This window comes from Syngnathus leptorhynchus, chromosome 6 (genome assembly GCF_054491065.1).
Source record: "Syngnathus leptorhynchus isolate UIUO chromosome 6, UIUO_Slep, whole genome shotgun sequence".
Taxonomy (NCBI): Eukaryota; Metazoa; Chordata; class Actinopteri; order Syngnathiformes; family Syngnathidae; genus Syngnathus; species Syngnathus leptorhynchus.
The window spans coordinates 15,000,748-15,017,003 of NC_141200.1; the positions used below are offsets into that span (position 1 = coordinate 15,000,748).

The 16,256-nt window shown below is 42.2% G+C and overlaps 1 protein-coding gene across 6 annotated transcripts in view; it reads left to right on the plus strand.

Annotated features, from left to right (window-relative positions):
* Positions 1-16,256, plus strand: part of adat1 (adenosine deaminase tRNA specific 1) — a 48,400-nt gene that overhangs the window by 1,789 nt on the left and 30,355 nt on the right. For 5 of the 6 annotated variants that reach the window (XM_085913646.1, XM_085913645.1, XM_085913644.1 and 2 more), the window contains exons 3-4: positions 1,495-1,563; positions 13,193-13,247. In XM_085913646.1, the coding sequence (XP_085769772.1) occupies positions 1,495-1,563; positions 13,193-13,247 (124 nt within the window). The remainder of the gene's footprint in view (positions 1-1,494; positions 1,564-13,192; positions 13,248-16,256) is intronic. The other variant, XM_085913650.1, reaches the window with a different exon arrangement.

A 16,256-nucleotide genomic window follows, 5' to 3' on the forward strand; every position in this document is an offset into this window, starting at 1 on the left:
TCCCTCTTCAATACACATCAGTTATCGTGGAACCTAAGTCTGACTAATTACACAAAATTGTCCTCCTCTGTGTCATCCTCCAATCCGGGAAACGCAGGGACTAGCAAAATGTCATGCTTGCCCTGCTGGACAGCCTGGTATGGTGGGGGCCTTCCATGACTCCCCACTGCACGCTCAACAGGTCCAATGATCAAGACCCTAATGCAAGGAACACAGGAGCAACCACAAAACACAAACTCTCCCAATACCATCCGACCAGAAAAATTTACATTACTGACTACCCCATTCCACTTACCGAACCACTTTTCCAACATATCAGTCAACGAGTTAGACACACCAGAGTATGATTTTAATATATACTACAGCACCCCAACAGTCGTATTATAGAACAGTAAAAATTAATATTAAAAACATATATAATTGTACATATAAAATAATAATGTAGACACTCATTTTCATCTTCAGTCTGATGATGTACTGAAAACAACATGCCTTAAAAATACATGCAAACAAATGTTTAAAAAAATAAATAAATCAAAAATATCACGTCAACATTGTCAAACAACACCTACAATTTTCCAAAGACTTCGTTTTCTGTTTTTATTCTCTAACGTCAGATAATGGGTAACTCCACGTTTTACTCTTCAATTAGTAATGAACAATGTCTTTTTTCCTTAAATTTCAGCAAATCTGTCACTTAATAAAATTAGAAATTATGATGGGGAATCCAGTCCACGAATTTCACCAATAATTTACCTGTCTTGCCGATTGTTAATTATACAAACTTATACCTAAAGATTTCACATTGGATGATTCAACCACCCTGGTCATCTATTACCTTATCTCTGGGGAGGAAACCAAAGGAGTGTCGCTCTAATGGAGTAAATGACCTCCCCTCCAAAACACTTACTTTTGGATATAACGACAAATATTCATTCTCAGAATGGATTATTTGATTGTTCAATTGCGTTTCCAAAAAGGAAAACGTATGATCAGTCCCCATGAGTGCAATGAGAGCTCAGGTTGATCAGGCAAAACAAAACAAAAACCAACACCAAATAGTAATATATTCTTAACAATATCACATCCTGTTCCCCTTTCTATAAACAAACGAATACTTCCACCCTTTGCTTGGAATGTTTTGTCTAAAGAACCATCATCCTTCAGCTCACTGTCCAAGCCCTTGCCATTGCATTGCCATATCTCGGAGATTGCCACAACCTCAAATCTTATGACCATGTATAGTTGGTCATCCTCAACTTTGGCAAAGTTCTTACTGAGAGTCATGCTATCAGAGCAGACTCTCTCCTTCAAAAATTGAATGATAAGTGATAAGCAAATAACCCCAATAAATAAACAATAAATAAATAAATAGACAAATAAGAGCAGCAAAATGGAGCAAGTGTGCCAGACTATTTGTCTTCTCATTTGTGTTTTACAGGTATTTTAGACCCACTGTTCATTTATTCATTTCATATCCCTTTTATCCCTCAGTTGAAAAAGAAGTTGTTTCCCTTGGAACTGGGACAAAGTGTATTGGACAGACTGCTATGAGTCCCAAAGGTATGTGGCGTATTCTTATGAGTGATTAGTTTTGCTTCAATCTCTAGGGGCACAATTTAGTATATAATGACGGTTTCAAGGTTTAAATGTTGATGGTTGGGTCAGCATGGGCATCATTTTGAAAAAAATCTAATCAAATTCAGCAATTTTGATTCTCCCCAATGGCTGGTCCATTTTCTGACAGTTGAAAATTCACTTTTCCAGAAAAACTACAGTATTTTTTGCACTATAAGGCGCACTGGATTATAGGGCGCACCGTCATTGAATTTTTTATTTTGAGAAAATTTTCATATATAGGGCGCACCGGATTAAAAGGCGCATAAAGATTCAAGATTCAAGAATTTTTATTGTCCATGTTTGAGCACGCCAAACAAGGAATTTGACTTCGGTACATCTCAGCCTCTGTTCAACATTTAGGTGACTAACAACACTCAGAACATGTGCGAAAATTGACAAATATTCTCAGACATCTCTTTGTGTGTCTTAACGTGAAGAAATTGACAATAAAGCTGACTTTGACTTTGACTTAAACTCCCAGGGGGGCAAGGAAAATAGAAGCTACGGCATCAAACTGGGGTTGACTCGGGTTCCGTTATCCATCCACTAGATGGTGCTGTGCTAATAAACCCATTGCCTCCCTGCTTGGCACTCAGCATTAAGGGTTGGAATTGGGGGGTTAGATCACCAAATGATTCCTGAGCGCGGCACCGCTGCTGCTCACTGCTCCCCTCTCCCCCAGGGGATGGATCAAAATCACATGGGGATGGGTTAAATGCAGAGGACAAATTTCACCACACCCAGATGTGTGTGTGACGATGATGATTGGGACTTTAAAGGGGATTTCAACCCAATCAATGAGGTTAAAAAAAAGTCCAACTCGCATTCCGTATGAAAGTGATACAGTTTGGCTTCTTACTTGGTCCAGCAACCCCACTCATTTTTGATGGTCATACATTTTCAGTAGTTTAAAAAGAATAAAGTGAGTGCGTGCGTTGATGCGTAATGCGTTTATTAGCTTGTTAGCTTTGGCTTTGTTAGTTTGTGTTTGTGCAACCAAACGTGCTGCTAAGAGGGTGTGTGATTGCCACCCGACAGGCATTTTGAAGGCTGTATGTCAATCAAGCGATCGGATGAAAGTGACACGATTTGGCTTCTTGGGCCAGCAACCCCGCTCATTTTTGATGGTCATAAACTTTCTTTAGTTAAAAAGAAAAAAGCAAGTGCGTACGTTGATGCGTAATGCGTTTATTAGCTTGTTAGCTTTGGTCCCGGGTATGTGTATGCGCAGCCAAACATGATGCGGTGAGGGGGTGTGATCACAGTCTATTGCGCATGTGCAGTTCGCTGTGATTGCCTCCCAACAGGCTGCTTACTCGTATGTCAATCAAGCGATGGGATGAATTCTAGCCTATAGATATATATATATTTTTTTAAATATCTTGCGCTCGACCAGTAGTAGCTTACTTCAGTGACGCCTCTGACCACGGTTGTCGCGATGCAGAAAGGGATGCGACCTTGTAATTTACTAGTTGTACTGAAACATTTTGGCGGAGTGCTGTGTACAACCAGAATGGATCAACAAATTCGTCTATTGATCCTTATATAAAGCAATGCATTATAAGGTGCACTGTGGTTTTTTGAGCTTTTAAGTGCGCCCTATAGTGCGGAAAATACAGTATGCTTTATGAGGCTAAGTCAATCTACTGTTGAGTGGCCTGTTTCAACCCAGATTTATGTTAAACCCTTTCAGATGCCATGTGCATAACTGGAAGACTTGGCTTAAACAGATACGAAGGACCAAAGAGTTGTGTTTGAAAAAAGAGAGTTGGGTCAAGTTTATGACCAAGATTTTTTTAAGAATCACTTTGAATAATAATACATTTTTCAAGACTCAGAGTTGTGCCCTAAAATAGGTTCTTAGTTTTAGCTAAAACGAGTACTTCTTTGTACCTGTAATTCACCATGCCTGACGGAAGACCCAAATTTTAGTTGCACATCGTTTGCGCTCAAGTTTTCTGCCCAATTGTTTTAGCCAAGTTTTAGCTGTATACCACGGAGTCATCATCATCATCGGCGGTCACTCGTGGTCAAATATGACTGTCCCCCGTCTTAGTCCTTGTGGGTGTTCAGATGGGTGTGAAGGCCAATCCTGGACCCGATTGTTCTTGTGCAGTGTGGACAGTTTAATGTGGTGGTGGGCTTGGGTTGGGCCTGTTTGGTGGATGCTCTCTTCTTTCTGAGTCTGCGCTTGTCTTCTGCTGTATGGTGGAGGTCAGCATTATAAAGTGCAACACCCTCACGGACAAGGTTTCTCCATGTCAACCTATCTCTGTCTCCGGCAGCATCATGCTGAGCACGGGGGCCCCCCAAGGCTGCGTGCTCAGTCCGCTGCTCTTCACCTTGCTGACACGTCTGCACTGCGGCCTACAGTGGCAACGATTGCTGAAGTTTGCTGACGACACGACTCTGGTGGGTCTCATCACCAAGGGCGACGAGACTCAATACAGGTCGGAGGCCGAACTTCTGGCCACGTGGTGCAGGGACAACAACCTCCAGCTGAACGTCAGCAAGACCAAGGAGATTGTTGTTGACTTCCGGAAGGGTCACACTCAACACTTGCCACTGACCATCGACGGTGCTGTGGTGGAGAGAGTGAGCAGGACCAGATTCTAAGGGGTGCACATCAGTGATGACCTCTCCCGGACCACCAACACTGCATCACTGGCGAAGAAAGCTCAGCGCCCCCTGTACTTCCTGCGGAAACTCAGGCGAGCAGGTGCTCCACCAGCCATCATGACCACATTCTACCGTGGCACCATTGAGAGCATCCTCTTCAATTGTATGGGGTGGTAGCTGCACTGAATACTACATGAAGGCCCTGCAGCGCATAGTGAACACGGCCGGTAGGATTATCGGTGCTTCACTCCCCTCCCTGAAGGACATTTACACCTCCCGTCTCACCCGCAAGGCAACCACGATTGTGTGTGATGTGAGTCACCCCGCTCACACTTTCTTTGATCTGCTGCCCTCTGGGAAGAGGTACAGGAGCCTGCGCTCCCGCACCACCAGACTCACCAACAGTTTCATACTCCAGGCTGTTAGGATCCTGAACTCTCTCCCCCCTCTGCCCTCGGCTGCATAACGTGCTGACCTTTTGGGCCGCGTTGGCTGCCTTGCACTACTCTCGGGCTATATTCTGACTGTCTGCTGTGTGCACGCTTGCTCCATTTTTGCTCCTCTTGTTTATTTATTTATATTTATTCGTCGATCTTATTTATTTATTGTATGTGCCTTCTTGTTTTTAGTTTTTGTGTTGTTGTTTTTTGGGATGTTTTGTTATGTCTTTTCACCGTGGGATAGTGGGTAACGCAATTTCGATCTCTTTGTGTGTCTTGGCATGTGAAGTAATTGACAATAAAGCTGACTTTGACTTTTGCCATGTCTTCCCAGGTCTTAAGGTCTATGTCCGGGGTCTCAAACTCCAGTCCTCGGGGGCTACATGTTTTCCAAGTTCCCCTCATTAAACACACCTGATTCAATTGTCACGCTCCTGTAGAACATGAGGATGAACTGATCATTTGAATCAGGTGTGTTTAATGAGGGAAACTTGGAAAACATGTAGGAATGCAGCCCCCGAGGACTAGAGTTTGAGACCCCTGGTCTATGTGGAACCTTTTGAGGTTTGTTTTAATGTTGTCCTTATACCTCATCTTCTGGCCTCCTGGGGCACGTTTTCCTTCAACAAGCTGGGAGTAGAGAATTTGTTTTGGAAGTCGAAGATCAGGCATGCAGACAACATGACCAGTCTATCTGATGGTGGCAGTGATGGTCGGGATGTCAGCCTCCTCCAGGACGCTGGTGTTGGTGCATCGATCTTCCCAACTGATCCTGAGGATTTTTCGGAGGCATCTCTGGTGATATAGCTCTAAGGTTTTTAAATGCCTGCTGTACGTGGTCCAGGCCTCTGACCCATACAGAAGAGAGGGTAGTATTACAGCATGAAGACCAGGATTTTGGTCTTTGCCAGAAGGTCACGGTTCTCAAAGACTCCTTTCCTTAGCCTTGAAAAAGCCCCACTGTACTGGCACAGCTGAGGCGGTGGTGTATCTCATCATCAATGTCCGCTTTTGATCATAGAAGGCTGCCCAGATATTCAAATTCAGTCTGTTGTTGTCAATGAAGATGTTTGAGGGGAGGACAGGAGTACTCTTTGGTGATGGCTGATGGAGGATTTGAGTCTTTATGTTGACCATGCTGTTTGTATGCATTCGCAAAGGCAACCAGAGTGCACTGTATGTCTTCTTCAAAGAAGGCTACAAGGGCGTTTTCATCTGGATACTGCACCTCCATAATTGATATGGTGGTGGTTTGACCTTTGGTCCTGAATCGGTTGATGTTAAGAAGTCGCCCATCAGTTCTGTACATCAGTTGGACTCCCTGGGGAAGATGTTTGCTCGTGAGATGAAGGATAGCAGCAATGAAGATGGAGAACCGCGTTGAAGCAATGACACATCCCTGGTTGACTCCTGTGTCCACCCCAAAAGGTTCTGTTTCATCTCCACTGCCACTGAGGGCTGTAGCTGACGTATTGTCATGCATCAGTCTCAGTACGTGGATGTATTTATCTGGGCAGCCAATGTTTGCCAGAACCAGCCAGAGTGCCTGATTGTTCATTGAATCAAAGGCTTTGGTGAGGTCTATGAAGGCCATGTATAATGGTAAATTTTGTTCCCGGCATTTTTCTTGGAGTTGACGAGCAATGAAAGTCATGTTTGTTGTGCCTCTGTGTGAGCGGATACCACTTTGAGACTCAGGAAGAGTGCTTTCTGCCAGGGGGGGTGAGTGATTTTTCCAAAATCTGAGCTCGGGCTTTCCCTGGAGCAGAAAGGAGAGAAATGTCACAGTAGTTCCCGCAGTCTCCCTTGTCTCCCTTCTTAAAGATGGAGACAACCAGGGTATCCCCAAGTTGTGGAGGGATTTTCTCTTGTTCCCATATTTTGAGAAACAGGGCATGGATGTGTCTAAGGAGATTGGGTCCTCCTTCCTTCAGGACTTCTGCTGGGATACCATCAGGACCAGCAGCCTTGTTGTTCTTCATCATCCTAATTGCATCCTGCACCTCTTGGTAAATAAATACAATCGTTTGTACAAAGTACGTACCTCCGCCACCATTGATAGTTTTGTTTGGCTTCCACCCCACAGAGACGTAATAAACAGGCGTAATATGTAGACCCGATGAACCAATTAGAGGACATTACGTTTTACGTAGATCGAGGCAGTAAACCAATCAGAGGACTTAACGTAACACGTAGAGTACGTACCTCCGCCGCCAATTATACGTAAATAAACACTATCGTTTGTGCAAAGAAAACAGCATTAAAGAAAATGGCATAGACAAAGAAACATGCTTACGAGGCACAATTAGAGCTTTGTGGAAAGCCAGGATTATTGCAGAAGAGCATCGTGACAATGACGTGACAATGACAAGACAATGACGAGAGGGAACTTGGCATGTTTAATGGCGAACTTGTCCAACTGTTTAATTTGTATACAGAAAATGAGGACTTGGACGGATTTGCATTTGAATATCGATTAACAATAATGTAAGTACAGTAGAGTACATGGTTAAACAGTAGAATAAAGTACAACTGAACTCACTGTCTTGCTCCCGTAAAGTTTTTTGTTTACCGTAAGTTCTGGCATGCATAACCTCTGCATAACCCTATACTGCTGTGCACCCTATGTGTGGATTAAATGCAAAATTGACCTCACGATTGAGTCTGCGTCTTTTAACCCGAAGCGCCTTATTGTGCGGAAAATACAGTAGGTTAAATGTGTTATCACATGTATTAAAACATTAAAAACAAAAAATGGGCCAGTTAATTTCATTTCGGGCTACCAAAACCTGAAGAGTGCCTGCCCGAAGGGCTAGTAGAGATTTAGAAATTTTGTGAGCCATGGAACCAATATAAGAAAAAAAGGAAGCAGTTGCCAGAGAATGTGGTGTACTGGTTGAGGAACTAATATTGTGGTTCATGTAACTTTGTTTGCCTTCGCCTCGTCAGGTGGTGCACGAAGCCGGATTTACCGTAATTTTCTGACTATAAATCGCGTTTTTTTTTCATAGTTTGGGTGGGGGAGGCGACATATACTCAGGAGTGACTTATATGTGAATTTTTTCACAAATTTTCAAAATTCAAAAATCCGCGATCTAGTGAAACCACAATAAACAATAGTTATAATTTTTTTTATCGTTATAGTTCAATAGTTGTTGGCTCGTTGAACTCTTGTTTTGTCAAATAAAGAGCCGTTTACCAAACCCACGTCTTTTCTGGTACTTTGTTAACGCTACAATATAGTTATATACTAGATCTGTGAGGCGCACGCGCGCTGTTGTTGACATTAAGAACGAGGAATTTGATCAATGGATTTAATGATTAGGAGTGACACAGATGGTTTGATAATATTGTTGTTATATGATAGTTATTTGAGATATACTCTATATATGTTGTTATATAGGTCTGTAGAATAATTAGAAATGCAATTTACAACGAGTCCGACGTCAGCGTAGCATATGCGGCGCATACGCGGCATTGTTTACATAAAGGACGATTGACAGATTTAATGAATGGGAGTGACACAGATGGTTTGATAAACGTGTTATTTATATAATACTTATTTGAATAACTCTGAATGTTACTCAGGCCCGTTCTCAGTTCCTCGTTTGTGTATATGTCACGTTAGCATACCGTATCGTTTTGCCTGTTGTTGGTGGTTCATGTCTGTTCTTGGTGTTGGATTTTGACAAATAAATTTGCCCTAAAAATGCGACTTATACTCCGGTGCGACTTATATATGTTTTTTTTCCACTTTATTGAGCATTTTATGGCTGATGCGACTTATACTCCAGAGCGACTTATAGTCCGAAAAATATGGTACATGTTTTTCAAAGCCATACTTATGTTTTTATTTGTTTGGTGAACAAAGACAGTCGAGCAGCCAAGATGCCCTGTTGGTGTCCCAGCTATAATGTGACTGACACTGGCAAAGATCGACAAATTGCTGCTTACAAAAACAATATTCTTCAAGGTAAAACATTAAAGTGTAGGTAGTTGAAAAATGAATGGAGGGCTCTTTCGCTGTCATTTGCAACAAACACAAAACAACAAGTGCAAAAACTCACAAATATTTACCCACTCAAAATTCTAATATTACTGAGGTCTTGCACATCATTCAAAATTAGCAACAAATATTAGGCCTACATTGTGCACAATTATTAGGCATTTTGTATTTTTGAAGAGTAATCTTATTTTTGAAAAAGTACGGTGGTCTTGGTCAAGCATAATGTTAATAAACATAATGTTAATAAACATTACTCTCTTTTATTCAAGAGAGTAAAAGTGAGATTCTGGCTTTCTTGGGAAAGTTTATGTGTGCGCAATGTGTTGGGTCTAAATATCATCAGACTACATCACATGCTAGAACAAAGAGGAGAAGACAACCAGGATGAGTTTACTCGCGAGGAGAACGATAGAGAAAGGAAGCTCAGTTACAATCTCCACCAATTCCTAGTTCCTCCTCCACGTGCTCCTCTTTTAAATGTCTTGGTTGCCCTGGTTACAGAGGCGTTGCCACACTAAAGGGAGGGGAGATAGTGGTTGTAGCAACGCTGATTAGCTAAGGAATGTAGTGTCGTGTGACCTAGCACTTGTCGGCCCTCGACCCCCGCATTGGGACTGCAGAGTCTGCTCTCTTCCCTCAACCAGTTGTCCTCTCCATGGGTGGCCGACTCCTCCTCGACTGTGATCAGATAACTTGAAACACGTTGAATGCTGCTTACCTGTGGAACAATGCAACTAAACACTTGCTAAGTTTATCTTCTTAGTAAACTAACACAACACATAATAATAATAATAATATCTAGCCCTACCTAAACATTTCAACACATATTAAGTAAATATAAGGTAACTGGTATACAGTTCCTTAAACGAACATTTAGTAAATATGGGATAACTTTAATGTGACTACTTCAAACTGTATATAACCAGTTTCGATCATCTACAATCTATGAATCAAAGCTACAGTTAACTAAAAGGAATGGAGTCCCTTTAAACTGAACAAAGAACATTTCGCCTATGCAAAGAAGCTCTGCTCATTGTTAATGAAGGCCTCTTACAAAACAAACACAAAAGTAACATAAGGACAGGAAGGAACCATAAGGTTGACGGAGATCAAAAGACATTCCTTAAACTAAATACAAAGCATTTAGTTTAAAGGAGAGTCGTAAACTCGTAAAAGATAAGGCCTCCTGGTCTGGCAGGCCAAGGCTTCCCCCGAGATTATTCCAACACAAAGCACAATTATTAGGCAACTATTAGTGTACAAAATTATTATGCAACTAAAGTAAAACTGGGGAATTTCCCATCTCACTTGTTTATTTTCATTTGTTAGAGTGAAAATAATAAACAGCATTTACAAATTAACATTTAAAAAATATTCAGTGATCAATATAGCCACATTTCTTTTTAACAGCAGTTTTATGACTTCCATCCATGGAGTTTATCAATTTCTTGATCTGTTGACGATTAACTTTTTGTGCAGCAACAAGCACCCCCTCATATACATTCTTCACAGAGGTGTACTATTTTCTTTCAGCGTAAATCTCCCATTTAGCAAGGGCCCACAATTTTTCACTAGAATTTCAGGTGAAGAAGGGGGCCACGTCATTATTCTGTCATCTTTAAGGCCTTTACTGGTGAGCCACACAGCGGAGTACTTTACGACATGTGATGGAGCATTGTCCTGCATAAAAATCATGGTATTCTTAAAAGATGAAGACTTTTTCCTGCACCACTGCTTGAATAAAGTGTCTTCTAACACCAGGCAGAAGGTCTGGGAGTTCATTTTAAGTCCATCTTCAGCCCCAAAAGGTCCAACAAACTCACCAGGATGCCAAGATGCAAATCCACATCCTTGAAGTTTTTTTGTTGGTTCGCTTGATCTCAAAGCGAACGGTTTTATCGTATTTCCACCTTCTACGTGGCCCAAACATCTCAAATAGTCTCAAGTAGATGGAAGTCAGTGTCACATCTGGTTCTGTGGGGGCTGGAGAAACACTGTCCGCCACCTGGAGAAACAAACCTTTCGCCACATCATGCAGCTGGTCCCAGTATGGTTTATAGGTCTTTGGGTGGTCCACTGGAGCTAAAACCCGTGGTGTTAATTGTGGTAGCATCAACATTTAGCTGCCTGTCTATAATTCAAATGGAGTGTGTACCCTGTGCTGCGATTGATGGTTTTTCTGATGTGCAATTGGGTTAGGGTAAGGGTCTTGGGAGGGCATCGAATTGGGAAGGCATCCTGCCAATTAAGCCCAGCGATAGCCGCAATCTTTGGCACCTTGTTTTTGTTCGATTCATTAATTCATTCTTTATTTCCCACCCGCTTCCTTGTCACCGAGGGTGATATACTGTTGCAAATTTGTGTTTTATACCCAACATTTTCCCCACTTGTTGCAGGTGTTTGTTTGAAAAATGCATCCGATTGTCTGATTTGATCAATTGAGGGAAGTGTGATGGGATGAAATGATTCACCAGCGCTTTGATGACAGTTATGGAGTCCTCATGGGCTGCAGTGCATGCCTTCAGGCATCTCGAAAAGGAATCCTCCATCAACAATAAGTACTTCTTACTTTTAGCACGGTTGATTCTGATCACTGTGCATTCGATGATGATTTCCTCCCCTGGAAATGATGTGGGCTTGAATGTGCCTGGTTGTATCGCAAGGATAGGTTTAATTGCCAAAGCCTGACAGACTTGGTTTAGCATGGCTCCTGTGGCCAAATAGTATGCAGGCAGATGTACTTCCTGTAGAAGTGATTTAATGAGAGAACCCACCGGAAGAGCCACTTTTTTGGACGAACCTCTCCACAGGTCCTCACTCCCATTCTTGGCGTGAAACAACCAAATGGAAAGTTCCTCAGGAGAGACAGATGCCAGTGTTTTGGTGATGTCTACCAGGGTTATGGCTGTTTGCAGCATAGACACAAACAACAGTCAGGACCTACCCCACCTTCCGAAGGTGGAGGGAGGCTTCCCTCTCATTTACCTGGGTGAACACCAATGTACATGCACCAAGCCGAGGGGAAATAAGTATGTACATGCTCGGGTCTCTCACCATGGGCAACTCCAGAGTGGAAGAGATTCCAGCTCCTCTCAAGATGACTGGTACCAGAACCCAAGCTGTATGTAGAGACGAGTCCGACTATGTCTGTCTAGTTGGCACTTAATCTGCCTCGTACACCAGCTCGAGCTCATTTCCTGCCAGAGTTAAATTCCCAAGTCCCAATGATCCTCGTCACACACACATCTGGATGTGGTAAAATTTGTCCTCTGCATTTAACCCATCCCCATGTGATTTTGATCCATCCCCTGGGGGAGAGGGGAGCAGTGAGCAGCAGCGGGGCCGCGCTCGGGAATCATTTGGTGATCTAACCCCCCAATTTCAACCCTTAATGCTGAGTGCCAAGCAGAGAGGCAAAGGGTTCCATTTTTATAGTCTTTGGTATGACCCGGCCGGGGTTTGAAACCACAACTTTCCAGTCTCAGGGCAGACACTCTACTACTAGGCCACTGAGCTGAGAGTCCATGTCCATTCTTTTGGTGGTGATCCGACCGCCAAGGGCTTTTGACTGCCTCAGGCTCACATTGCACTACCCCTTTGATCCCTCCTACCGGTGGTGATCTCATGGGAGAGGGGACCCACTTATTCCTTTCAGGCTCTGCCAGGCGCTCGCCTTTGAGCCCCACCTCCAGGCCTGCCTCCAAAGAGCGGCCCCGGTGACCTGCACCCGAGAAAGGGAAAACCAGATACATTAATTGTTCTCGTCATAAGGGGTCTCTTTGGTCATGCCTTGTCTTGTCCCTCACCTACTAGGACTTTGTGCCATGGGTGACCCTGCCAGGGTTATAAAGCCCCAGACAACATAACTCCTTGTATCACACGTTAACCCATTCCACCATGATGACGACTCACGGAGGAGTAAGACAAAACAAAAAAGTCAAACAATGATGCAAACAATGTTCATGCTGAATGGGAAAAAGCACTAGTAATTTTTCCATGTGGTGACAGTTTTTGCATTAAAGCATAAGCAAAGTTCATGAGTTGAAGCAACATTTGTTAGATTTTTTTTCAGATATTAATTTGATTGTGAACAAATCTTACATCAGTCGTAGGTGTTTTTATACTTGTAGAATAATCAGACTTTTAAAACCTGTACAGAAATGTCTCTTTCCTAAAAAGGAAATACTTAAGCTGCTGATGTTTTATTTTAAATGCAAGTATGTTTTCATAAAATATGTGCCAAACCAGGGATATGCTAACTCCCCTAGCGATGATCAGTTCATGTATGTACGTAGTTTCCCTGTTGGACATCTTCAGGGCAACCATAACTAGTGAGGCCCACAATGAAAAGTTTGACACCCCTGCTTTATTGGGTCAAAAACCAATGGCTATGAATGAGTGCATTCTGTTGTTTTGCTGTGTATGGTCTACGAGTAGCTGATGTGTAATTTAAATACATACTGTATAGGTCTGTCATACAGATTCAATTTTCTTTTACTCTGCTCAGGTGATGTGCTCAATGACAGCCATGCAGAAGTCATTGCCAGAAGAGGTTGTCTCAGGTGGGTACTTTACACAGAGCCGAAACCACAATGTATGTGAAATTATTCACAAGTTTTTACTTGATCATTAACACATTACTTACTTACTAGTATAGTTGATCACTTCACGTTATTTTCACTTTAAACCGCATGAGAACGCCTATGGCTGTGGAATAATTGGAGCCTCACTGACAATGAGTTTCATTCACTGACTTCTGGAGTCAGGAGATTTAATGATTTGGAGTTCGATAAACTTATTTATCTTATAGTTATTTGACATATAGTTTATTTAGAGTAGCAACGTGTATGTTGTTAGACTTCAGTAGTTTCCGATTGTCTAGCGAGGCAGTGAAGGCAGCAGGGAGGGGGGTGACGTGAAGAGCGATCCACACACACATATGTTGAGCTCATGTTTTGTGAAATAAAGAGCCGATTACCAAACCCACGTCTTTCCTGGTACATTGGTAACGCTACAATATAGTTAAATACGTAGATCTGTGAAATAATTGGAGCGGCAACTGACGACGAGATGCCAGTGGCGCACGTAGGTCCGGAATAAACAGCTGTTTTTTGTTTTTTTTGTTTTTTACACAGAGGATGAATATTCCGATGGATTTAATGATTGGGAGTGACACGGATGGTTCGTTAAAATTGTTGTTTATATTACATTTATTTGATATATCTCGTCTGACGTCAGTGGCGCACGTAGGTCCGACGTCAACAGCTGTGTGTGTGTTTGGTTTTTTTAAGTGACAAAAGACGAAGATTCCGATGGATTTAATGATTTTGAGTGACACGCATGGTTTGACAAAATTGTTTATATTACATTTATTTGATATATCTAGTCTGACGTCAGCAGCGCACCTCATTCCGGAGTCAACAGCTGTGTTTTCTTTCTTTTTTTTTTTTTTTTTTTTTTTTTAAGTGACACAAGACAAAAATTCCGATGGATTCAATGATTTGGAGTGACACAGATGGTTTGATAAAATTATTGTTTATGTTATTGTTATTTGATATATACCGTATTTTTCGGACTAAAAGGAATTAGGTCGCATTAGCCATAAAATGCAAAATAACGTGGAAAAAAATATATATATAAGTTGCTCCGGAGTATAGGTCACATTTTGGGGGCAATTTATTCGACAAAATTGTTAGGTCTAAGTATGATCAGACATTAAATCACATGCTGGAACGAAGAGGAGAAAACAACCAGGATGAGTTTACTCGCGAGGGGAACGATAGAGAAAGGAAGCTCAGTTACAATCTCCATCAGTTCTGAGTTCCTCCTCCACGTGCTCCTCTTTTTAATATTTTGGTTACCCTGGTTACAGAGGCGTTGCTATACTAAAGGGAGGGGAGATAGTGGTTGTAGCAACGCTGATTAGCTAAGGAATGTAGTGTGATGTGATTTAGCACTTAATTGTCGGCCCTCGACCCCCGCACTGGGATTGCAGAGTCTGTTCTCTTCCCTCAACCAGTTGTCTTCTCCATGGGTGGCCGACTCCTCCTCGACTGTGATCAGATAACTTGAAGCACGTTGAATGCAGCTTACCTGTGGAACAATGCAACTAAACCCTTGCTAAGTTTATCTTCTTAGTAAACTAACACAACACATAATAATAATGAATATCTAGCCCTACTTAAACATTTCAACACATATTAAGTAAATGTAAGGTAACTGGTATACAGTTCCTTAAACGAACATTTAGTAAATATGGGATAACTTTAATGTGACTACTTCAAACTGTATATAACCAGTTTCGATCATCTACAATCTATGAATCAAAGCTACAGTTAACTAAAAGGAATGAAGTAAAATAAAAGTAAAAGATAAGGCCTCCTGGTCTGGCAAGCCAAGACTTCCCCCGAGATTATTCCAACAAAAATCCAACACCAAGAACAGACATGGCGCAGTCTCCGTTGTGTGCAATGACTGTGTTTAACACACACATAGGGCGCAACGGTTCATAGTGCGCGGGTTTTATATTTACAATCCATGCCCACACTTACCCCTTTAACATTCTCATGGCGCTCTCAACTACGTCCGCCTTACAACACACACACTGCAAATCCACGCCCACACTTTCCCCTTTAACGTTTTCATGGCAACAACACCACACATACAAGCATACAAGTGTGCGTATTTAAAAATGAAGCTGGAGCAAAACTGAGTTTGGTATTCACATTTGTATTACCGGTAATTGTCATTAATTAAACCCATCGAAGTCCTCATCCTCTGTTTCCGAATTGAACAGCAGCGTTAAATCTCCAGCAGACATGCCAGTGTTAGGTTTTGTTGCGTGTTGTGCTGGATGTCCGTTGTTGAGCCAGGAAAGCAAACATGTGGAGTATAGAGTTGGTTCTTTATTGGCAAGATCTTGGGTTGTTTAATGGCGGTCAATACACAAGGTACAGCAGCAGATGAAACAACAGCTTCTGTCTCCAGGTCAGCTTGTTTTATACTGTCCGGAAAGGCGGGAACTTGTCACATGACCATTTCGTACCTGAGACGGGAACTTGTCACATGACCATTTCGTACCTGAGTGTGGGGGCGTCACCCCCCTGTGTGTGTTCATCCAGTTGTGTGTGTTGTATACGTGTTCTGATTGAGCAGTTATGTTTACATAAAATAATAAAAGAATTGTACATATATGAGTATCACATTGTACAGAGATTGGCTCCCCTAATAGAACATGTACACATTTCCTTTGCTCCCTCTTCAGTTTGTTCCCAGTTCTTTATCTTTAATGCTCGCTATGCTAACAGTGATTAGCAAGAGTCAGCCTTCACAGTTTAACTAATGTACGCCAGAATGATCGAGACACAGCTGTGGAGCCTTCTCTGCGAGATGTGGAAGGTCTAACTCACACCACCAGGGTTTATGCTCCTATACTACTCTGGGCCGCCCCTTCTGCAAGGAGGCGACTCTGCCTAGCCTGTGCGATAATGTGTGACCTTATAGTCTTAACTGAGAGCGACCTCTACGTATGTGCAAAATAAAGAAGAGAAAGCTAATGAAGCAAGAAAAGG